This window comes from Odocoileus virginianus, unplaced genomic scaffold, assembly GCF_023699985.2.
Source record: "Odocoileus virginianus isolate 20LAN1187 ecotype Illinois unplaced genomic scaffold, Ovbor_1.2 Unplaced_Scaffold_12, whole genome shotgun sequence".
Classification (NCBI taxonomy): Eukaryota; Metazoa; Chordata; class Mammalia; order Artiodactyla; family Cervidae; genus Odocoileus; species Odocoileus virginianus.
Genome location: NW_027224274.1, coordinates 1,615,986 through 1,640,640, shown reverse-complemented (window position 1 = coordinate 1,640,640; position 24,655 = coordinate 1,615,986). Strand labels below are relative to the sequence as shown.

General features: G+C 44.6%; 1 protein-coding gene across 5 annotated transcripts in view; it reads right to left on the bottom strand.

The window, feature by feature from the left end:
• Window positions 1-9,426: 9,426 nt before the first annotated feature.
• Window positions 9,427-24,655, bottom strand: part of ILDR2 (immunoglobulin like domain containing receptor 2) — a 65,675-nt gene continuing 50,446 nt past the window's right edge. For all 5 annotated transcript variants that reach the window (XM_070462740.1, XM_070462737.1, XM_070462739.1 and 2 more), the window contains 4 exons: window positions 19,941-20,054; window positions 15,866-16,082; window positions 14,206-14,881; window positions 9,427-12,951 (listed from right to left, as the gene is read on the bottom strand). In XM_070462740.1, the coding sequence (XP_070318841.1) occupies window positions 12,916-12,951; window positions 14,206-14,881; window positions 15,866-16,082; window positions 19,941-20,054 (1,043 nt within the window). In that variant the 3' untranslated portion in view covers window positions 9,427-12,915. The remainder of the gene's footprint in view (window positions 12,952-14,205; window positions 14,882-15,865; window positions 16,083-19,940; window positions 20,055-24,655) is intronic.

The following is a 24,655-nucleotide window of genomic DNA, read 5'->3' as shown; positions in this document are numbered from 1 at the left end:
CAGCTCTTGAAGATTTTTCCTTCTGAAGCACCAAAAGTAGACACAAGAGCCCTCAAGCACCCGGAGAAGAGGTTTCTTTTTGAAAATGCCCGTGGCCTGCTCTGAGTAACGCGAGTTTGGATCACTGTGAAAATCTACCTTTGTTCAATGGACTTATTTAAATCTGAAGAATCTCTACGGGTGCTCTCCAAGCTCTCCTCATGGGGAGATCTTGGACATGGCATTCACTTTTCTTGAGGCAACATCTCTCAATAAATGGATTTTCCCCTCAAGAACCTGCTGCTTTAAATCTGTTAACACTTGGTTCAGTAAGTATTCTGTTTCAGTTTCTGAAATGAAATGCTGAAATGGAAAGGAAGAGCAAATCTATGGTCAGATGGATGTGAGATACTGGAAGCAATAAATTTTTTGAAAAGATATATTTAAAGTTACATAATATAATGTAAAAGTTGTTGGTATAGATAACACACTTCAGTAAATTTTCTATAGCTGTACAAATATCAACAAATGTCTTAGCACTCTTAGAGGTCTGGAGAGGCACGACCCTGTTCACCTGTGGCTGAGGCCACATGCATGCACACAGGATGGGTAGACGTCAAATGAGGGCTCTGAGGGACAAATGTGAGAGAACATGTGAGCGAACACAGCTGTGGTCTGAGGTGGACACGCCTGGCGCTGGTTCTGCCCGCATGTGCCGCCCCCCACGAGGGAGGGAAGCTCAGAGGCGCTGGGCATCTTGAGAAGAGGAAATGGAAGAGGAAGTGAGGCCAGAAAAGTGTGTGTGGTCCGTGAACACTCACCTTTATGCATAAATTGTGGCGTGGTGAGCTTCAGGGATTCTCAGTAATCCAGTTAGTTCTCCTTTCCTGCTGGTACAGAAAAGAATGAAAGTGCACAGAGAGACTAGAATTCCCCAGCTCTGCGGAGCTTGGAAAGGAAAGGAGAAGGCATTTTTGCCCAACATCAAGTATTTCTCTTGAAACTAGCTAGAATTTCTGACAACAAAGAAGGTGAATTATTAGGGGACAACACTGGAAGCAGGAGAGGATAAAGAGGGAATATTAGACTAACTCAGGACAGAGAGGAAAAGTCTTCACTAAGGCAGTGACCCAGAGACAGATTTCTGAATTTAGAATGAGTAGAGGGTAACCAAGGAGATACACCAGTATGCGGAAGGCTCCGGCGGGATTTTCACTGAATTGCAAAGAAAACAGCCTCCCTAGTGCCCTGCATAGGATGTTACACCCGAGGGTTTTTCAAGGCTCCATGAAACTTTCAGGATGAAACTTTCAGGATGCAGTAGTGGATGCCTGTCCTTCTGGTGTCCTGTCTGCCCCACATCCCTTTTCCCACTTCTGTTAGTAACACCTTCTTCTTTCCTTTGAAGAAATATTCTTATCCCATGATCCAGTCCATCACCAAATCTCAACTTTCTAATCAAAAATGGACTTGCTGTCTCTCCGAAATGGACTTGCTGTCTCTCCGGAATGGACTTGCCGTCTCTCCGGGCACAGGATGAGCTCAAAGAAGGGCACATGACTCACAATTGTTCACTCAAGCCTTTCCCCAGGATCATTCCCATAAGGAAGGCCCTTCATCTATCTGGGGCCACATGAGCTGAAAAATTGTAACTCTTGAATTGCTTTTGGATATATTCCTGCCTTGTAGAGAAGGTCTGTCCTCAATGGGAAGAATATAGACATAAAAAGTCAAATAGATGTGAGTGATAGATGGAGAGAGAATCTGAATACACACAATGCAGATTTACCCACAGTTCCTACAGCTCTTCTTCCATCCCTTGCTCTATCCCAGGATCTTTCTGATAAACAGCCTCTCTCTCTTCCTTTTTTTCCTTAAGCTAGTCTGAGATAGCTTTCTGTTATTTTCCACCAGAAGATTTTTTACTAATACTTGTGCAAAAGGAAAGTAACTTCAACTAGAACTTTAGTGGCTGTCTCCCTGGCATGATGGAATAAGAAAAGCCAGTTGCCTGACCACAGAGGTTATGGGGGAGGGGGGGAGGGAGTGGAAGTAATGTCCATTATAAATGGATTCATTCAGTTGAACAAAGGGCTTTTATAAGAACGGTGCTAAATAGAAGTTGGCATTTCTCTCTGTATGGTTTTGCTTTACTGGAGACTGAACATCTCATGAAAAACCAAAACAAGCCAAGAAAACATTGGTGCTAGGCTGCTTCACAAAATATGTAAATAAAATACAAGAAAACATGTCTTGAGAGCAAGGATTGCTTTTTATAAAAAGTGTTTTCATGTAAGAGACTATGGAATTTTTTCCACTTGTTTTTTAAAGACAACAAAATAGTGAGAGCAAGAGCAAGTGAACAAGCAAAGAAGAAAGAGAGAGAAATATTGATTCAAAATTTTTTCAGCCAAAAGCCAGGGAATAGACTATTCAGATCCTTTGGTTGCACAGTTCAAGGATAAAATTTTTGCTTGCTAATGGTAAACTGACTTCACTATAACTCTGTAGCCACAGAAGTCCACCCTGAAAATACAACATGGCAAGATCTAAACTTGCAGAACATATGCAAGGACTCATCACTTCTACACAAAGAACTCCTAATGCACTTAGTTTGATTTGTCAAAAGTGAATTCATACACGGTGTTTTAAGAATACATCTCTCAGACAACGGGAGGCACAGTTACTTCAGCCACTCAGTCGTGTCTGACTCTTTGCAACCCCATGGACTGCAGCACGCCAGGCTTCCCTGTCCATCACTAACTCCTGGAGCTTGCTCAAATTCATGTCCATCGAGTCAGTGATGCCATCCAACCATCTCGTCCTCTGTCGTCCCCTTCTTCTCCCGCCTTCTATCTTTCCCAGAATCAGGGTCTTTTCCAACGAGTTGGTTCTTCGCGTCAGGTGGCCAAAGTATTGGAGTTTCAGCTTCAGCATCAGTCCTTCCAATGAACACTCAGGACTTATTTCCTTTAGGATGGACTGGTTGGATCTCCTTGCAGTCCAAGGGACTCTCAAGAGTCTTCTCCAACACCACAGTTCAAAAGCATCACTTCTACCACGAGTCCTGGCAAGTTAGCACCTGAGACGCGCCTTTAGATGCGTGCCACTAGATGGCGTGTCAGGCTAACTCGCCCCCCTTCTCTGAGCAACTTGCTAGCGGCCTCTACACCGCCTGCCATGTTTGGTGAGTCATTTCAGGCCGCCTGATAAACACTCAGGAAATGCTTAAGACCAATTCTGCAGAAAATACAACTCACCTAAATGGTGTGATGAGTATTATTAGGATGCCTCTGCCAAGATTTTTTCAGAGCCTGAAATCAGCCTACTTCTTTGTGTCTTGAATTGAATGTATTTAAAAATATGACTTTGGGGGCTTTGCTGGTGGCTCACTGGTAAAGAATCCACCTGCCAAGGCAGGAGACAGGGATTTAATCCCCGATCCGGGAAGATCCCACCTGCTACAGAGCAACCAGGCCCATGTCGCCACAACTACCGAGCCTGTGCTCTAAGAGCCGGGCAGCCAAGGCTGCTGAGACCATGTGCCACGACTGCTGAAGCCTGTGCGCCCCAGGGCCCGCGTTCAGCAAGGGAAGCCCGCGCACCGCGAGTGCAGACTAGCTCCTGCTCACCACAACTAGAGAAAAGTCCACAAAGCAACGAAGATCCAGCACAACCAGAAATAAGTAAATTCATAAAACTATTTTTTAAAATATGACTCTTACATTAAGCAAATGGAAATCAGTAGGGTTAAAACATTAAATAGTTGATTTTTTCCCCCCACAACTGCCTAATTCTAACCCTATGGGTCAAGCCCTTCCTTGCTTCATGAATGAAATCTAGATCCGTACTTTCTTTGGTCACTCTTGAATAATACATGGCATTCTATTCACCTTAACTCACCCAAATAGTTTTAGTTCTGTAATTCAAACGATGATTCTTTTATAAAGATCAAACCAGACAATTTGTAAAGTTAAGACTTCTTGCTCTCCCCTACTATAAGATCATTTTACTTTAGAAGTTTGCATTAGAGAGAAATGCATATACTTTCTAGATTTTCCCACTTAGCACTTCCATTCCTTCTTCCCTCAATCACTTATTCTTTCTGGATCCTCCAGGGCTGCTGTGTATATGTATACAGATGTGGAGTTACTATGGAGAGAACAGGACAGGTAAAGAGAAGGAGCAAGAAATATTTTTCTTGACTGGCATCAATATAATGTGACATTTTACCAAACATGAATTCACAATCAAAAACTACAAAACATGTAAGGAGATAAGAAACCACAAGTGAGAATGAGCAGACCCATAAAGACTGCAGATATTGGAATTACTGGAGATAAAGTATAAAATTAGTACATTTAATATATTCAAAGAAATAAGAGGAAATTGCATAGCAGTAACAGCAAAACACTATTGCCAACGATCATACTGATTTGAAAAAGAACTAAGTTGAATTTTTATAAATGAACACCTTACAAAAATTTATTAATTAAAATTAAAACTCAAAGGAAGATTAGAGGAAACTAAAGAGAAAAAAGTGAAATGGAAGATAAACTTGATGGAATTACCCAGAAGAGAGCACAGAAAGATAAAGAGATGAAAAATGCAAAAGATAGATTTAAACAATATGAATAGAATGAAAAGGTCTAATAAACACTCAATCAGAATTCTCAAAAGAGAGTTTAAAGGGGAGAAGAAATAGTTGACATATTAATGCCTGAGAGTTTTTCATAATTAATGAAAAACCCACAGCTTCAGGAAGCACAACACATTCTAATGTGAATAAGTAAAAGGAAATCCACAACCAGTCACACGTTGAGTAGGCCAAAAAACACTAGAAACAAGAAAATCTTAAAAATAGCCAGAGGCTGATTATTTATGAAAGAAAGACAATTAGATTGGTAACTGCCTTCTCAAATCAACAACAAAAGCCAGAAGGCAGTAGAATAATATCTTCAGTTCACTGAGAGAAAATAACTATTGATTTAAAATTGTATACTTAGTGAAATTATCTTTCAAGAACAAGAATGAAGTAAAGATTTTGTTTTAAACAAATACATACTGACAGAATATCCTACCAATAGACCATTACTAAAGAAAACTTTCTTCAGAAAGAAGGAAGAAGACTCTTACACTATCATTGGGAATGTAAATTGTCACAGCCACTATGGAGAACAGTATGGAGGTTCCTTAAAAAAGTAAAAATGGAACTACCATATGACCCAGAAATGCCACTTCTAGGTGTACACCCGGTATATACCATACTTCTAGGTATATACCATAATTCAACAAGATGCACGCACCCCAATATTCACTGCAGCACCATTCCCAATAGCCAAGTCATGGAAGCAATTAAAATGTCCATCAACAGAGGAATGGATGAAGATGTAGTACCTATATACCATAGAATACTACTCAGTCAGAGAAAAGAAGGAAATAATGCCATTAGCAGCAACATGGATGGACCTAGAAATTGTCATAATGAATGAATGAAGACAGAGAGAGACAAGTGGTATATGATATTGCTTATATGTGGGATCTTGAAAAGGAACTTATTTACAAAACAGAAGTAGAGCCACAGATATATAAAACAAATTAATGGTTACCAGGGAATATAGGGGCAGAGGGATAAACTGGGAGATGGGACTGACATATACATACTACTATATATAAAATAGGTAACTAATAAGTAACAACTACTGTATAGCACAGGGAACTCTGTACTCAATACTTAGTCTCTCTGGGTAAGGATCTTGAAAAAAAGAGTAGGTATATGTATATGTATAACTGATGCAATTTGCTGCAACAAACACAATATTGTAAATCAACTATACTCCAATAAAAATTAGAAACAAATAAATACAAAAAGAAAAGAAAGAAGGGAGAAGATTTCAAAAGCAGATCTGAAATGTAGAAAGAAAAGATGTAGGTGATTCTAAACAAACACTTAATACGTCAATACCATATTTTAAAGCGGAAAGGAAAGATAGAAATTTAAAAATGGATAAAATAGCAGGAAGTTCAAAGGAGGTAATCAAAATTAAACTGTTTTAGTGTCTATCTTTAAGTTAAATCTACATGTAAACATTTTTAGTTAACTACTAAAAGAAGAGAAATGAGTCCAGATGCTTCAAGCAAGGACAGAATTTTCATTCAACCGGGGCCCTAAAGTCTAGAACTCCTTTGAGAGGGCCTGGCCAAGAAGAGAGGACTAAGTTCTCTGGGGGTAATTATCACTTATTTTGCCAACAAAGGGCTTCCCTGGTGGCTCAGCTGGTTAAAAAAAAAAAAAAAAATCTGCCTACAATGTAGGAGACCCTGGTTCAATCACTGGTTTGGAAAGATCTCCTGGAGAAAGGGAATGGCAACCCACTCCAGTATTCTTGCCTGGAGAATTCCATGGACAGAGAAGTCTGGCGGGCTACAGTCCATGGGGTCACAAAGAGTTGGACATGACTGAGTGACTAACACTCAACTTTCACTTTGCTAACAAAGGTTTTAAGCTGCCTTCTCTAAATTATGATGCTGTGGAATTTTCCAAACCTCCTCAGAATTTCATCTTCCAAAGACGGTTTCCTTCTTCCCTTCCCCAAATGCCATTTCTAGCAGGCAAATGCTTGGACCCTTTTTGCAAATGAACTAAGAACCATCCCATTGTCCCTTCATCTGTCCTACTACTCACCTCCTGAGTGTTAGTCTGTGCAGACTGGTGAGAGTGGCCACAGAAAGCTTATTAAAATCTATAAAAACATACACTGCCCTTTGTCAGTACTTGCCTCTAGTCCCGCAGTGTTCGTTCTCCATTACAGTACTTAAGAAAATCTGAGGAGGTCATGTATTGTATGATTTTTTTTTTCTATTCAGATCATTTGATGACAGATCATGATTAAACATAGTTATGATAAATCATGAGTTCTTAATAACCAATGTAGGTGAAAACGCTTTATTTAAACATTACAACGAAATTCACTTTATATGTCTGATACGGAAAAAAAGTCATGGGTAACAGTGATACAGACATTTCAGTTTTGATGCCACAGACAAGGCTCAGAAACAACTGGGCAGGCAACTCTCCTGAAGTGGCTTTCTGACCTTTCTTGTCCTGTTGCCACTTCTATTGCCTTGTCCTTTATTCCCACAAAGAAAAGTTTCATTGGATAGTGCTTAATACACTTGTTAATATAGAGTGACTTTTTTGGAAGCCAAGGTAAGAGACAAGCTATTTGTAGCTCTTTTAGCCTTCCCAAAAGAAATGGGCCAGACTATATGGACCTGTATCGAGCCTCACCCCAAGCCTTAGAATTCTGAGTCTACAGGAATTTGTTATTTGGCTCAGAAATTCCTTCTCAGGAAGGATTCTAAAATGTAAAGCACATTTTTATCAAAACCTTTTCTCAACTCCAGCATGGCTAATGAAAGTCTCCTTGAGTAGAACTGACTTCCTCTCACAGCAGCATTTGAGGGCCGATGCTTGGCAAGACGAAGAACCCACAGCGCTTGTCTCCACAGGTTCATTCCAGTGATGTCATGAGTGAGCATCACCTCCAGGACTCTCCTCCCAGATGTTGGGCTGATTCCGGTCCCACAAGTATTGTAGGGAGGAAAGAACCCTTGAGAGACAGTCAGAAGGCCTGACTCTACGATTTAAAAAGTCATTTGACAATAGGCACATCACTTGACCTTTGTCAGTTTCAGTTTTTACAGTATGTTTGATGGGACCAGCATATCCACCCTGCCTTTACCATAGAGATTACTGTGAGGAATCAATGAGATAATGCATGTGAAAGTGTTTTGTAAACAGTAATACACCATAGAAAAAATACAAACTTTATTCTTATCACCCTCCGGCAGTGCTAACACTCAGGCTGCTGCTTAAAGCAGCTCACACTATCCTTGCTCCATCCTCACATTAAGAGTCCCTTACTCGAAGCTTCATTGAACAGTTTTCCAGGTGAAAAGGAGGAAGGATCCTGACAGGAAAAAACTAGGCACTTTTTAAAAGTACCTGGCCCCCATTTTGGTGAATTTGGATCTCTACATTCTATAAATCAATTTCAAAATCCTGTAAGATTGTGGCAACATTTAAATCTGATGTTGGAAGGATATGTAACATAGATTTCATTATTTTTGCTCATTCAATTTGGGTCTTAAGGAGAAAGTGTTGACCAGTCAGGCTGCGATTTGAATCTTTCAAAAAATGATTTCTTTTTGCCATTCCCCCAAGGTCTTGTTTCTTTCTATTCATGATCTAAGTTTTGCTCAGAATGACATCAGGGGAATGAGGAAGTTACCTGCAATTCCTGTCAGATCTGAGACTGTCACGACAGGATCTCTATTCCAGGACTGGAAGCATTGAGAACAGCCTCCCAGGGTGGGTTCCTAGCCATCCTTTCTCTCTGCCTTGCACAGTGCTCCTACCCCTGGACCCTGGTAAGCCAGTCACCGCCATTCTAGTGAGACTGCTGGGGGCTTCTCCACTGTTAGGCCCAAGGGAGTGTGAGCGACTGTACCAGGACATCTGAAGAAAAATATCCGAAGCCCAAGGAACCCTCAGGACTAAGTGTTTGGGGCACATGATGAGGTATGATCTAGTGTAAGATTTTCCAAATACATGTGATCACAGGACTCTCCTGAAATATGTGTTAAAAGTACAAATCCTAGCTCCAGCCCCATCCTATCAATCTTCTGGGCAGGGCCCAACACTACATTTTTAGCAGCAACCAGGTAACTTATATGGTTAGACAATTTGGGAAAATGCTAATCCAAAAGAAAAGACTCAGTTAGGGTTTTGACTTCACTAATGGCAGCAGTGGTTTATTTCTCCATCTTTAAAGAAGAGAGGGGCTGGGTTACAACACAATCCGTGGCCTCAGCCTCTCTCAGAGGCTGCCTAAGGTCTGACTGGATTACTGTAGGACGTCTTTCAGACTAGAAATATTTACAGGTGTGGCTAGGTCTAGATGTTTCTTAGGCTAGAGTGACAGCCATTTCCCATGCCCAGTTTGCACAGTCTGCCTGGTGTGGAAAGGGAGATGGGAGAACCATCATCTCTGCAAGATATTCCGTGTGTGAGTGAAGGTGGGCAGCAACACTACATGGCCGCAGAACTGAACCCCTGCAGGAGCAGATGGAGAGCGCCCCATGAGCGCCAGGTCCATGGCAAATGCTCCGGCTTCCTCATGAGTTTCTGCATGAGAAACTGGAGAAGCTCATCTGCCTGGCACCTGCCTCCTTGCCCCCTCACCCAACACGTCCCTGACTCAGCTGTGACTCACAGGCAAACACTCTCCGGCATCATCCTACTCAGCCCTCTGCCTCTCACCCCTCCCCGTTCTAACTCACCTCTTTCAGCTCAGATTTTTCAATACTGGCTTTTCAGATCACTAAGCATGTCTTTAAATAGGATGAATGGACAAATACACACAACACTTAGATATCAAAATATACCCATTTAAATAAAAAAACTTTAATTCTCTGGGTTTGTGGTAATTTATCCATAGCGATATTTCATATTATACATATAAAATCTCCCAATTCTTTCTTGGGGATTTCTTGTTTCCTCTGTTCAGTTGCAGGGTCCCCATGGACAGAGTGGGCTTTCCACGTGGCTGTGGTAAAGAATCCAACTGCCAAAGCAGGAGACGCAGGAGATGAGGCTCAGTCCCTGGGTCAGGAAGATCCCCTGGAGGAGGAAATGGTGACCCACTTCAGTATTCTTTCCTGGGAAATCCCAAGGGCAGAGGTGCCTGGCGGGCTACAGTCCATAGAGTTGCAAAGAGTGGGACCCGACTGAGTGAGTGAGCACACACGCATGCATGGACAGAGATCTTGTCTTACACAACCCTAATCTTTTACCCCCAATAAAACAAAGGAAGGAAGCTAACATGTGTAAGCACTTTCTACACAGGACTAGTCAGGGGGAAAGGAACAGAAGGATGTGCTGAGAAAAGCCAGGGTGCTGAGGATGGCCAGCTTTGCCTTTACTTGTCAGGTCAGACTTATCTCCTGTCCACATACCCAGAAATGACTGTTTGCTCTCTTGACCAGAAACCTGGAGGTCTGAGTGATGTACGCAGCCCTTCCGAGGACAACCTGGTCCCATATACCCAGGTTATTTCAGTAACCTGTTATCATCTATTTTTTATTGTCTGCTGGTTGTTTTGTTGCCTTCAGGTTTCCGATTTTAATTCTTGCCCATGGTTCCCTTCACCAAAATCACAAATGCCCCCGGCTAACGAAAGCAGTATTTTTGGTCTCTGCAGCTGGTGCTATGGGGCTCTTTGGTGGTGAATAGCCTGACACAGTGCTCAGTATAAAGAAATAATAACTACTTCAGCTACCCAAGATTCTCCAAAATTGCCTGAGCAATTTAAAATCCAAAGCTGGTGACTAAGAATTGGTGTTTTAATCATCTTTTCCAGTGGAAATGGGGCCCAAACAGACAGATGAGACCTAGGCTTTCGGACGACAAGGACACTAGTGAGTCTAAAAACTCAGCACCAGGGTTATGGCTTGTGTCTTCCAGCCCTTGGAAGTGCCAGCAGTGGGCTGAATTGTCCTCCTGGTCCAACTCATACAGGCCAAGGCCATTATGAAGTCCTTTGGCAGGCCAGTTCTACCCCCAGCAATGATATCAACTCATCCTTTTGACCCTCACCCAGCCACTTATTTATTTCATTGCACACACAGAACTGGTTTGGAAATGCCATGAATTAAATGGACATCAGTGCAATGGTACTCTGAGAAAAGGGCCTAGCCCCAGTCAGGTGGTTCCAGAGAAGACCAAAGAGATGCTCAGGAAGAAACTTTCTCCAGCAGTTGTCCATGGATCCACAGACAGAGGATGGAGCACTGCTGAAGCAGAGGGACAGAGCGACCAAGCAGTGATCTGACCTAAACAAGTATCCCATCACAAAAGTGTGGGGTGGAAAGCTTTGACAAAAGTCTGTCAAAGAAAGTAGGGACTCGCAGTCTAAGGTTAGACAGAGTCTGGAGTTTGGGGGTTAAATATTCAGACAAGAAAAAAAAAAGTCAGCTTTTTCCTTGAAGAAAAATGAACATTTAAACAGTGGACCAGCTTCTCATGCCTTGAGTTACAATCAGCAATTTGGGCTGGGCTCAGCTAGGCAGTTCTTCTTTTGGTTTTGGCTGGGATCACTCATGTTTGCAATCAGCTGAGAGCTGATAGGCTGCCAGTTAGGGTGATGGGGGTAACTGGGCCCTTTTTCTCATCATGCAGCAAGCCAGCCAGGCTAATTTACCTGGTGGTGATGCAAGGTTCCCCAAAGCAGCAAGAGAGGACGAACTTTCTCATGCACATGAATCTGTCAGTTTCTACTTCTGTCACATCTGTTATTAGGCCACTGGCTAAATCAAATCACATGGCCAATCCCAAATTCAAGGGGTTGAGAAATAGACTGCACTTCTTGATGCGAAGGGAAGAGTTTGTAGCTTTTTTTTTTAAATTTAAACAATCTATACAAATTATGAAATCCAAAGAGACCTGGATTTGAGATTTAGGCAAAATCTATCCTTTAGGCAGGGGTGGGAGTAGAAAAGGGCTTCCCAGGTGGTGCTAGTGGTAAAGAACCCACCTGCCAATGCAGGAGACGTAAGAGATGCAGGTTTGATCCCTGGGTTGGGAAGATCCCCTGGAGGAGGGCATGGCAACCCACTCCAGTATTCTTGCCTAGAGAATCCCATGGACAGAGGAGCCTGGCGGGCTATGGTCCATGGGGTTGCAAAGAGTCAGACACGACTGAAGGGACTTAGCATGCACACACGGAGTAGGAAGTGCTCCTTCCTGAGAAAGCAGTATCCCTCATCTCCCAAGAGCATCTAGAGTGGCAGCCTGGTGATGCCCGCTCCACACTCAGGTGTCCTGGAATGATGAAACTGGGATGGGCAGGAACAACTCATGGTAAATGACGTATAAAACACACAGAAGAGCCAGCGGAGCCTGTGGAGGAAATGGCCCATATTCAACATATAGTGAGACCATACATTCTTTTCTTCTTAGATTCTTTCTCATTTTTCTTTCGTTTGCATTATTCTTTTCTCCTCTTTTTTTCCCCTCTTCTCTTTCATATGCGTATCTTCAGCATTTATCAAAAGGCACCTGATGATAACCTAATCAGAGTGCAGAGGGACACGGGGCTCTGTGTGTGGCACCAACCTGTGGACAGCCCAGGAAAGGGGAGGACGAGAAGAGCCCTTGATGTCCAAGACTCACATCGCTATGACAAGAGAGAAAAAGCAGTTCATGTTCTTAGAATGGAGAAAGAAATACCACTTCGACAGCTCTTGTTTTGTTCCAGCCAAGAACTGTCATTCAGAACAGCAAATTGAAGTCATTTCTGTGATTGTCCGGCAGGTCATGGTCACTGAGCTCACCACAGGCCTGATTGCAGTGTAACAACCGTCACTGACTAGTGACTGGGAAGTGACGGGGCTAAAAGGTGTATTTTGCCTGAAGCTATCTTCTGCTGTGGGAAAGGCCTTCTAATAGTAGTAATCGATTCTGTCTCTAAGCACAGCACAGGAGGTATGGAAAAGCAGCCTGTAGCACAGGCACTATCTGGAGATTAGCAGTCCAGAGCTAACTCTCTTTCAGAAATGGAAAAGGGATCCTGGTTTGGCTAAGGGAGGAGACAGGGCAGGAAGAACTCTGGGTGATAAACTCCACGTGTGGGAATGTGTTCACCTGTAGTTGTTTTCTTGGTAAGTTTCTCAAACTAGTTAGATGGGCACTGAGGTTTGGAATCAGCCTCCCTTAAAGGCTGCCCCCCATCCGTTGCCAAAGCAAAGATCAGCAAATCTTCCAAGGTGGTGGCCCAAGAAGGTCCCGGGCCTGCTGGTTCTTGGATTTGTGTCTTGTTCCCGTGTTCTGTTTCCAATTCCCAGTCATTCAGTGAGTTGTCTTGAAAACAAATATCAGACCACAAGGGACATCCTGGTTGGAAAGTCACTCTGGGGAAAGAACAGAAAAAGCTTGATTAAAGAAACACAACAAATGGCTCTCTGGGAAGAATCCATACCTGTTCAGAGCCTAGCACACTCTGACTTTTAGGACATTTCATTAATGTCCTAAATGACTACTGCCCCTAAGCCTCAATTGGTGCTGAAGCCAACATGTATCTTATAGAACTTAGTTCCATGACCACAGAAAAACCTCTCACCCCTTTAGGGATATCTAAAATGTTTCCAGTTCCACAACAGTTGGTGTGGATGGTGCACCGTAAATCTGACATCACCTGAAAGTTCCTTCTCTACTCACAATACTTGGGTCACTGCAGATTTTGTTTTGGAGGGGTTAATAATCATGCCAGAACCTTTTTATGTCCATGTTCTCTCCCTGTATTATACACTAAAGCAAACGTGCTGCTGGAAACAGTGAGAAAAACAAAACGACCAGAGAGGCAGGGTAACTGAAGACGGGGCAGTAGCACCCAGCCTTGGAGAGGGCCTCTGGAGCACAGAGGCGCCCTGGAAACCCACAACGACCTGTGATTTGTCCCCCAACAATCCCTGAGGTTCAGAGCTCACATTAGGGGGCTGCAGGATTCACTGGGCAGCTCTTGGCATTTAGAGGGAAAACAATAAAGTCTAAATAAGGCCACTTACACAAGAGACAAATGAGTTGGGCAGGGATGGAAAGGTTTCCTTCACATATACTGGCATAGTACAGTTTACACTCAATAAAACGTCAAAGGAAAAAAAGAAGTGAGTTGTCCTTCATAAATACCAACGGCTACTGACCTCTGGAATGTGGACTCTTCCGGCGCTTGATGCAAGTTACAAACCCTCACCCTACAGGCGGTAGGGAGGAGCGCACATAGAAGCATGCGTAGAGCATAGATCGTCCCACCTCAAGGCCTGTGGTGGGAATGACCCCCTAGAATCCCTGATGCCAAATGCTTCTTAAAGCTGGCCATTGATGCTAATCTGCTGCACCTACTTATCTGCTACTTCTGCTTTTTCTCAACGTTCCGGGCTCCAAGTCCAGTTACTTCACCTGGCCCTGCCTGGGTAGAAGGAGGTGGGGGACAGAGCAGCCTAACATTCGGATTCCCCAGGCAGGAGGGCCTGCTCTCTCCACCCGGGCCCCACCCGGCGTCTGCGCATCTATGGCGGGCCCTCCCTCTCTGTTCGCCTTCCTCCCCAGCCCCGCGGCCCCCTGGCGACTGTGCCCGCCGGCCCCCGGGGAGGCCGCCTGGGCCTCACCGTCTTCTTCACGGGCGTCTCCTTCTTCCTCCTCTTCTCAGAGTTGCTGTGGTAGGGCAGGTCGCGGCCGCGGTAGGACGGGCCCCGGCTGAGCTCGAGCTCGCTGTAGGGAGGCAACGTGTCGTCGGGCGTGTCCTCCTCGTCGTCCGGAGGCGCGCCCGCCTTGTAGGTGGCCGGCGGCGACCAGGCGTAGTAGGAGGCGCTGCGAGGGCCGAGCTGCGAGCTCAGCTTCGACGGCGTCTCGAGGCTGCCGCCGCGGCTGGCGCCCTCCGGCCGCACCTGCCTCTCCAGCCCGGATCCGCGGAACGAGTGGTCGTACTTGGGCGCGGTGCCCGGCGTGCGGCTCACCAGGCGCGGCAAGTGCGCGTCGTCCGGCGGCCGCCGGCGCGGGGGGCTGTAGGACCAGCCGCGGTCCGCGTCGGTCAGGGGCTCCCGGCTGCGGCTCCGCGGCCCATAGTACTCCTCCAGCGAGCCGTCCTGGTAGAGGGCCCCGTGCGCCCGCGCCTCCGAGCGCTCGAAGCGGCTCCCGCATCGGAGCTCCTGTTTGTTGCCGTCCGCCCTGCTGGACCGCGGGCCGTAGGAGTCGGCGAAGGCCGCGAGCTCATCCATGGAGACGGCGGGCACCCCAGCGGCGAAGTTCTTCCGGGACAGCATCTCCGATTTGGAGCGCTGCTGGCTGCGGGCAGAGGAGGCGCCGGTCAGTCCTTGGAAGGCCCAGGTACCCACGACCTGTCAGACGCGCGAGGCAGGGGGCTTGCGCTGGGATCTAAGGACCCCATCGTGTCGGGCCTCGCTCAGGAGTTTGCGCAGCCGGAGGCCCGGCTCTGCTCCTGGCTGGATGCATGACCCGAGGCACCTCTCACGCCTCAGAATCACAGCCAAGTCAAGGCGTCCGTCCGTCTGGTGAGTTAGCGTTACGGATTAAGGGGTTGTGTGAATAAAACTACTTTGTGATCTACACGGTGCTGAAACACACGTGGGGCCTTCTTTTGGCCACTATGGTATGACCTCTGGCTGACAGCCTCCTGACTCACTTCTCACACCCTCAAAGCCGGCATGGGCAATGTGGCCTGCTGTCCAAACAGCTGTGGCCCACGGAGCCCTGTGATATTTGGTGAAAAAGAGAGGCCTTTTCCTTCCTCAGAGCGGAGGGCAAGTTACCTCGTGGGGCAGCAGGCCAGAGGGACCCGCAGTTGGTGCTTTGAGAGAAGAGGGTATCTACTGTCCTTCAATATAAAGGACAGGTGAGTGGGGAAGGCACTATCGTGGGCATCAGCCATACCAAACCAGGCACACATCTTGTCCCTTCACATTCACTGACCACATGACCCTATGCAAGTTCCTCAGGATTTTTTAAGTTTCAGCTTCCCCAACTTAAAACTGGGAGGACATTAATAGCACCTGCCTTTTGGAATTATGAGAATCAAATCCAACAGTATAATTGGCATTTGACCTGGTTACTCCTGCACATGGTGCCTCGTGTTCCCTTGCTTAATACATGTGGGAAAGGGATGTTCAATAGCCACAGAGAGATGAGGCAGGATAACCTAGAAGGGCAGACAGAGCCGTTCTTGGATCCTCGCAGCCTCAGACCCATCCTGCCTCCCAGCTTTCGCCGCCTCGCGCCCAGCACCAGAGCTGCCTTGCCAGTTACCCTCACCTGTGCCTGAAGCTCTCCCGATCCTCTTTGTTATACTCCACGGCCGAGGGCCCCCGGCTTGCCCCGCTGCTGCCTCCCACGACACCTGACCAGTAGTCAGGATTGCTCTCCAAGTCCCCAGACACAGGGAACTGCTTGTTTCGCATCTGATGGTAAGATTGGCGGAAACTGCTGTCCTCCTCATGCAGAGAGCTGAGTTCCGAGATGGTGTTGTTATCTGCAAGGACAAAAACTAAGCATGACAGAGCTTTCTACCTGGAGGACAGAACAGGAACTTGGTTAAGGGCTAAGACTGGAAGCTTTGGGAAACTCCCACCCGAGGGTCTCAGTCCTGTCCAGGGTGGGTTGTAGACCTGAACTAATGGTATTTGTGTTCTCAGCTCAGCAGGAACTGGCTTCAGTTGGAAGCCTAGTTGCCTACAGGGAGGGAGGCTTCCCACATGCTCAGTTCTTGGAAAAGGAAAACAATTGTTATTGTTCCACCTAAGGCAGGCTTTCCAGAACTTAGGCTCTCTGCAGCTGGTCTCCTCCTAGTATATCATCATCCTTGCTCAAATGTTTTGCTTCTTCTTGTTTAAATCAGTGAAGAGCCATGATGATCCCAGGCATGAGGCAAAAGGAGCAAAAAGAGAGAAAAGCCATGGATCACAGTGTCTTCCCTGCTGATCTGCGTCCCAAGATGGAGCCTTCAGAGCCAGTCCTGTGCGGTGCTTCACATGCACCCCGTCCCAGCTGCTGCTGTGCCCCTCCCCACAGAGCATGGAGTCCACAGGACGAAGAGAGTGTGCACACCCTGCTTCTGGACGTTCATCCGGGAACCTGGAATATTTTCCCTGAACAATAACAAGTCCATTTCTGTGGCTTGAGTAGACCTCTTCACTCCCCAGACTATTCAAGTATATGTGGCCACGGATGGCCAGGATAGCTGTTTGGAAGTGTAGGAAGAAAAGGGGAAGGTTAGGCTGCACTTATGGTCTATGGGCCTCCACTTATGCTCTGGTCCCAGCCCAAAAATGTAGAAAGGAGGGGATGGTCATAACTTTCTCATTTTTTAGGGTGGCCTAAGTAGCTTTTCGCAAAAGCACTTGTAAATAAGGACCAGAATCACAATCTGGAAAGGAAAAAAAAAAAAGAAACTATTTATTTATAAAACTTTGAAATGGATTGAATTTCACATTACTGAAAAAGTAAATCTAGCAAAGCTATTTGTAATGTAATTGAATCCATTGTTTTCTAAAAATCCTTTGAACTTCAAACTATTATCAAAATCAACAATTATAAGGTGTAGGGCCTGGCTGCCGAATGAGAGGTACACTAGGATCAGATGTGGGAAGCACAGTGTGCGTCAGGTTCCCCTCTACCTTATCTCCTCCCCATCCCCAACAGTCCTTAGGGGAGCAGAGGAATTTTGCTGGTTCCCACCCCTGCAGGGAAGGGAGGGCCTCCCTGCACTGGCATAAACACAACCTCCTTGTCCCGTTTGACCAGGACACAGGGCTGCCCAGGAATGCTATTCAGTTTGGTCATGTGATCAGTTGGTTTTGAATTATAATCTAAGTCTCTTCCTCCTCACAAGAATGGTCTAGTGCCTGCCTATTTTAAAGGGAAATAACTCAGATCCTATTGATTAATAAAATCTAGATTCTTCCTTTTCTCATGATGCCAGTGAATTCCAGTCTTCTGGGAACCATACAGAAGAGAACTTTAAAATGCACCAAGTGTATTTATTGAAAAATTACATTATTGGCTCAGAATTTGCCTTAAACTTCAGGGAATAATGGACATTTTCCATCTCTTCGGATAGTGAGGAAGAGATGTTTCTCCATTCATATGATGGATGGTCGAGGCTGTATGCTATTCTGAAACTTCTGCCACAGTGAACATGAACATCAACATCCCCCACTTCAGAGACACCTAATAATGGAACTCTAGGGCAGGAGAGGCAAACTTTTCCTGTAAAGGGCCAGATAGTAAATACTGTAGGCTTTGCAAGTCTTACTGTCACAACTGTTCAACTCTGCTATTGCAATATGAAAGGAATCATAGATAAGACAAGTAGATTGGCATGGCTATGTTCCAACAAAATTTACTTCAAAAATAGGAGGTGGAACATATGTGCTCTGGGAGCTGTGGTTTGCTGATTCCAGACTAAAATATCCCCAGAGTAACCCCCTACTTAAAAAGAGTAGGTGAATGAGGATCACACATTCTGGGAAATTCATGGGCCTGAATTTCTCCCATTTCTCAGAATCTATTACTCCTTTGCCACACCTGAAAAGTGTGGCTCATTTTATGAGATGAGATCTTCAAGACTATCCCATGGCCACGATCCACCCCAGGGTTTACTTTGCTCTTTAGGGATAGAACCTCTCAAAGTAAAGAGAACTTAGATTTCTACTTCATCTCTGTGCAGTTATTATAATGTGAACCTGCAGGTTTCAGGAGCTCTGGGCTCCAATTCTGGCACTGGCAATAAGTACTGGCACTGGTTACTTTCTCTCTTGGCCTCCCTTTCCTCCTCCATAAAATGAGGGAGGTAGATTCAACAATCTCAGTCTCTTCCAGCTCCAACGTCCTAAAGTCCTAAGAGTTAGAAGGCTGCGAGCTTTGAATATAAACTGCCACTGCAGCCATGGCACCATCCACAGTTGGCTCCAAAGTTTCTAGTTGAGCAGAAAAGCACAGGACGGCAACCTGCAGACCTCGGTTGTAGTCCTGATATTGTCACTTCAACCTTCTGGGCTTTTGTTTCTTCATCTGTTGACCCAGGCCACCCCTTGGACTCTAAGATTCCTTGGTCATTACCTTCTGGCCAGCCAGGCCTTTGGAGACCACTTTAATCCAGACTGACGGGAGACATCACCTAAACTGGGATCCACCCCTTATTTCTAACCTCTTTTTTTTCCTCTGAGCTGTGAGTTCACAGATTTCCTCCATGGGCTCCTTCTCTGCGAACTCTGACTACCTCTGCTGTCTGTCCCCTTACAGGGATCCATGACAACACTGTTACAACTCTCTTGTCAAGCGCAGTGACATCTGCATTCCTGACACTCCAATCTGGAGATGGTCTTTTTATAGTCAGTGTGGTGGGAGGAGGTAGCAATGGATGCAACTCAGACAGGATGAAATTAGAGTTGCAAACTGGGAGGAATATGTTGTCCTTAATCTGAATAAAGTTCCTCTAGTCTGGGACTGTTTTCCCAACAATGCCATTGAGTCTCGGGTTGGTTCCAAGGCAAGGAGGGTTCAAAGAGAGAAGCGTAGTGACCACATTCCCACTCCTGCCAGCACCTCTGGTAATTAACCCATCCATGTCAGACCTGCCCTGTGTTGCTTTTCATGATAGATAGTAATCTGGAGTCCAAATGAAGAATCAGCTATGTCAGCTGCAAAGTCTCCAAGGTCTGTGGGTGAGTTAAGGGTTGGGGCCCTGCTGCTTACAGACTCAATAAGTAAAACATTCTTTTGACTTTTTGCTTGCCCCTCAGTCTCTGCCACTGGGTATCTGAAAGGAATGTAGGCATCTTTTTTACGAGATTCATTGGCAGACTTGTTCTTTTACTTTCATTGATATGGCAAGTTGGCTGCTGGACTGTCATTCAAGGCTAGGGCATTTCATGTTGGAAAAAACTGGGCCTTTCATGTTGGAAAAAACTGATATTGAAGCTTCCACATTGTAAGCCATTATTTTGAATGTATTTTAAAGGAAGTAGTAGGGAAAGGCTGTTTTAATAAAATGGTTCCAATCCCACTGCACAGCCCAGCAATACTGACTGCCCCATGGAAAGGGGCAACAGAAGCCAAGATGGTACATGATTGCGCTATTCTTTTTTTTTTTTTTATCCTATTATAGTTTATTACAGGATATTGAATATAGTTCCCTGTTACCACCCTATTCTCCATACCAGAACCCCTTTTTTCTTTCCTCCGTGTACTCAAAGCTACTTTCTTTAGGGTGGTGTTACCAGCACTCCTACTAGTTCTGACCCTGAAAGCTGAGGGCTCCCCATGTATGGTCACCCCCAAATCCCTTTTAGCATGATGCACAGATCACATAAAACTAACAGATGCTCACATCTGCTTCTCATCCTTCTGGCTGGATCAAACTGAGCCAGCTCCTTCTCGACATAGTATAAGACCTTCATGGAGTCTCTCTCTTTATCAGCTTGGATCCGGTAACCTTTGCGAACTGTTGAGAAACAAACAAGATAGTAAGCTGAAAAAAATCAGGAAAAGGTGACTTCCATGTAACTTGCCGGTGGAAAACATGGGTCCCAGATATAACAACTCTTTTTCAAATCACCCAGAAATAGTAACCTATTTTTCTATATATGGAACCATACCCTTTATCAGATGGCTCCATTAGAATGGAGGATTGGCACATCAACAAAGAATTCTGTTCCAGTAACCTGACCTCTCCTTCCTACTTCCTGACCACTTACAGCTCCACTTAAAGATCATCTTCTCAAAGTCTGGGGGAGTATACTCACACTAAAAAAGACCACTTTCTAGACTAGGGATACAGATCACTCTACAGTCTGAGGATCATACCTTCACTTGGTGGAAGCACATGTAGCTTTAAAACAGATACCGAAACATCAGAGACCTTCACACAGGTGGCCTAAAAACCTGTAGTTGCCTGGGAGATTGTACAAAAATTCCATAACTAGGTGATGCATACAAGCTAATATTAGATTGCAGGCTTTACACACATTAGAACAAAATAAAATGCAAAATACATGGATTACTAGTTACGGTTCCATTATTATTTCTTTAGCATTTTCCCCTTAGGAAAGGGAATACCATATTTTAGACATGATTAAGTCAACCTGCTGCAGTGTGGTTACAGGCAGGTGCTATTTTCAGGGCTTAATAAAAACAAAACAAAAATAAAGCATGAGAGAGAATACCATCGTCCACATTCTCATCATTCATGGTGTCAGAGACAAAGGCTGCTGAAGCCCGGTATCGCTTAAGCATCAATCTAATGCAATACCAGCCCCAAGGTGATCAGACATAGGCAGGTCTAATACTCACAGATAAGACAAAGAGAAAGCAAGAAAGAGAAAGGACTGGGGTGGGGACAGAGCAGCACAGGTGACAGACAACACTTGCGGGCACTGGAACGTGCCAGGCACTGTGCTACATGCCTTCCGTGGTCCCTGAGTCCTCAAATCTGCATAATGAGTTAGCTGTTAGCAGCCACATTTCACGGACGAGGAGACTTTGGTTCAGAGAAGTTTTATAACTTGCTCAGCAATAAGTGGCAGTGCTGGGACTGGAATGTAGTCTGAAGGAAGCCCAGCCACACTGGGCCTCTTGTCTGTCTGGAGTCTGGGGCCAGAAGCAGCAGAGAGAGACAAAAGGAAGACAAAAAGGAAGAACCCAGAGGTGGACCTTGGGCATCCGAGGCACTATCCTACCATGTAACCAGTCAGGACCATGCAATGGGGATGGAAGCAGATGACCCACCCGCAACATTCTCTATTCCCAGAGCAGGGGAAATACCATAGAGAAACCAAACAACTGCATGCATCTCTAGAGAAAGGTCTGCGTTCTGCTCTCTGCTCTCTGGTTATGTTCCCCCGCTGTGGACATAGCCCCCTACACAAGCATGTATGTGGAAGATTAAAATATCATCTTTCACCAACTCTAATCACAGCCTTGGTGTTGAAAACTGGGAAGACGCCCACACACCCATTTGCAGGTGCACTGGTTTTCTACAGAAGCACAGGATGGGCAGTCCACATGCAGCTTCAACTGTGGAATTACTTAAAAAATTAATGAATCTCAGCACACGCTTTTTAGTGACACCTTCTCCCAGAGGTTAGATCCTTAATCCCTATGCAGAAGCAATTATTAGCAGAAATGGTTTTATTTATCATCCTCCGCACCCTTCCATCTCTGCAGAGGCGTTTACAGAGAGGCACAGACAGTTCAATTAAAATGCAATTATCCCACGGAACTGCTATGTCTGTTCTGAGGCATTTGTGTCTGATGGATAAAACACAGGGCTGGGGAGTGGGGAACTTGGCACCCTGTGGGCCACAAGGACCTCAAATAAGTGGTGACCTATCCAGGACTCAGTTTTCATGTCTACAAAATACAACTAATAATTTTCACCTTTTAAATAATCTTATAAGTCAGAGAAGACAAATACATAAACCAAAAAAAGAAAGAAGACAACAAAGACCAACTCAGTGGAGCACTTTGCATTCTTTGTAATTATTAGGGGCAGCACAAACAACATCTCATCCAAAAAGCTTTCTTTTTCTCTAGCTAGAAAAGTTTTCTCTTTTCTCTCTCTATCCAACCCCCAAATTACAAATCATTTACTTTGAACTTTCATCATATGTCCCTTAATATATTCCTATTTGTTTCAAATGCTTTGTATAAATGTCTAATCTTCTGAAAGGTTCTTGAGGGAAAAGAATGCTTATCATTCTAGCTCAGTGTAAAGCCCAGGATGGTGCTTTACACAGAGTATATTCCTAAACAAACATAGTGTGTTTAGTTGAGCTGAAATGGTGCCAGCCTGGGGATGGGTGTGAGGTTAATGCTTTCTTAAGAAAGATTATTTACAGTAGAATTTCTCTCTCTAGATTGTAGACTTCCTGAGATCAAGGACCAGTTCTCTCTGTGTATCTATGATTCCTGAGCACCTAGCGTAGAGCCTAGCACATTGCAGACACCCCAAACATGTGAGTTTGTATGAATGAATGAATGAAAGGAAAATCAGGAATAGAAACTGTATTACAAGGAATTACAAAGTAAGGCAGAAGAGACATGCGATGGGTGTGTTGGAGAATTTTGAACAGGAAGGGGAAGCCTTGAATGGTAGCTTGAGGGAGCAGCAAGGTTTAGGCAAGTTTTGTTATTTTTATTGATGATTATATTTTTAGTCTGCTTCCCTAGGGGCTCAGAGGTAAAGAATCAACCTGCCTGTGTAGGAGACGCAAATTTGATCCAGGAAGATCCCCTGGAGAAGGAAATGGCAACCCACTCCAGTATTCTTGCTTGGAGAACCCCATGGACAGAGGAGCCTGGCGGGCTACAGTCCATAGGGTTGCAGGAGAGTCGGACACAACTTAGGGAATGTAACAACAACGTTTTTAGTTAAGAAAAGGAGCATGTTTACAGGCCTTAAAGACGGGGTCTGCTCTACCTGCAGCTGTGTCTTTATCTAGGTGTTCTTAATATGTGAAGCACTGTTAGGGCGGACATTCAGTAGTACTTAGATAAAGGGGGAAGAGTACTGCTCTATGGGACAATGTACCAGCTGTCCCCTGGTGGTGAGAGAAGGCCGCCACCTCAAGCAACAGTTGGAAATCTCCCTTAACTGCAACTTGGATTGGAGCTTAGATTGCTTTCTGTGTCATTATAACAATTTACGCTCCTAATTATGACACAGATTGATCATGTATGCATAGGTTACCGTGCCTCTGAAAAGTTACAGTAACTATTTACAGTCTCAGATGAAGATGTCAGCTCTGCCTTTCAGTACTGGCATCATAAAGAGACATTACTGTGCTATATATTGGCTTGGCCAAAAAGTGTGTTTGGATTTTCCTGTAACACCTTATGAAAAACCTGAACAAACCTTTAGGCCAGCCCAGTACTTTCAGCTTTTATTCTCAGTCACACCAGCTCATAATTTCAGAAATCTAAATCAGTCTCCTTTGTCAAAAAGGGCAGACTGGAGCACTGGTAGACTCCAGAGGCATCGTCCGTCTGGTTTCAGCAGTTAGAAAGCTGGGCCCTTCTCCCTGGAAAAGATTTTTATTTTTTTAATCAAAAGCTGTAAATTCGATTGCGCAGCACACTATAACTAATTCTCTCATTGTGGTAGGAACTGACTCTGCATCACATATATGCTCAGGAGCAGAGAAAACATCAGAAAACCTTTCTTGATCCCTCCAAGCAGATGAGCCTTTGCCTTCTCTGAGCTGACATCAGAGGTCAGTATTATCACATGCTCCTTTCTAGTTTTCACTCATTTTATTTCCATTCACAAGCCCCCCAAAACCATTCTGCTGGGCTGTAAACTCCTTGAGAAAAAGTTTGTAGGCATTCATTCAATTTTTCTTGATTTGAAAACAGAATGGTGTCGGGCTGATTTTTATCTGTAATTTAGATCAGAGAAGTCTCTGAGGTGTGGTGATATTTTAAAAAGAAGTATCCTACAATATTTAATAACAAATATCCTACAATATCTTTATTGGCCACAGACCAGAATTTTTTGGAAAATGACTTTTTTTCCTGGTACTGTTTCAGTTCAGGGTCAGTGGAAGACTTATTTCTGTTTTGAATTTCAGCCTGGCCCAAGTCCTTTGGTTGGTGTGGTTTTCACACTTCAGCTCCTCTAATTTACTAGCCTCACCAGCTTTGATTTTTACTGGAGAAGGAATATTGGGGTATTCATTTTGATGCCAAATTTTAAAAATTCTTATTGTTAAAAGATTAGAGCTGATAAATCTGATCCAATCAAGATTCAACTATTTTTCAGCTAATTGCCCCTTTAACACCAAATCCAACTTCTAGACCTTGCAAAAGCGTCTGAGGCAGATGTCCATGGGTATGTAGCCTTGTTCTTCCCGTCCTATCTTAATAAGCCAAGGAAGACTGTTTATGGATAATGGAACAGCTGCCAGATTCCACCCCCAGGGTGATAGCAGCTCAGCTGTGGGAGAAGTGATGCTTAAAATTTGCATATTCTCTGTATACATACAGTAGGCATATATCCTTATTAGTTTGAAAAATGACATTTTAAAACCCTACTTGCCTATTCAG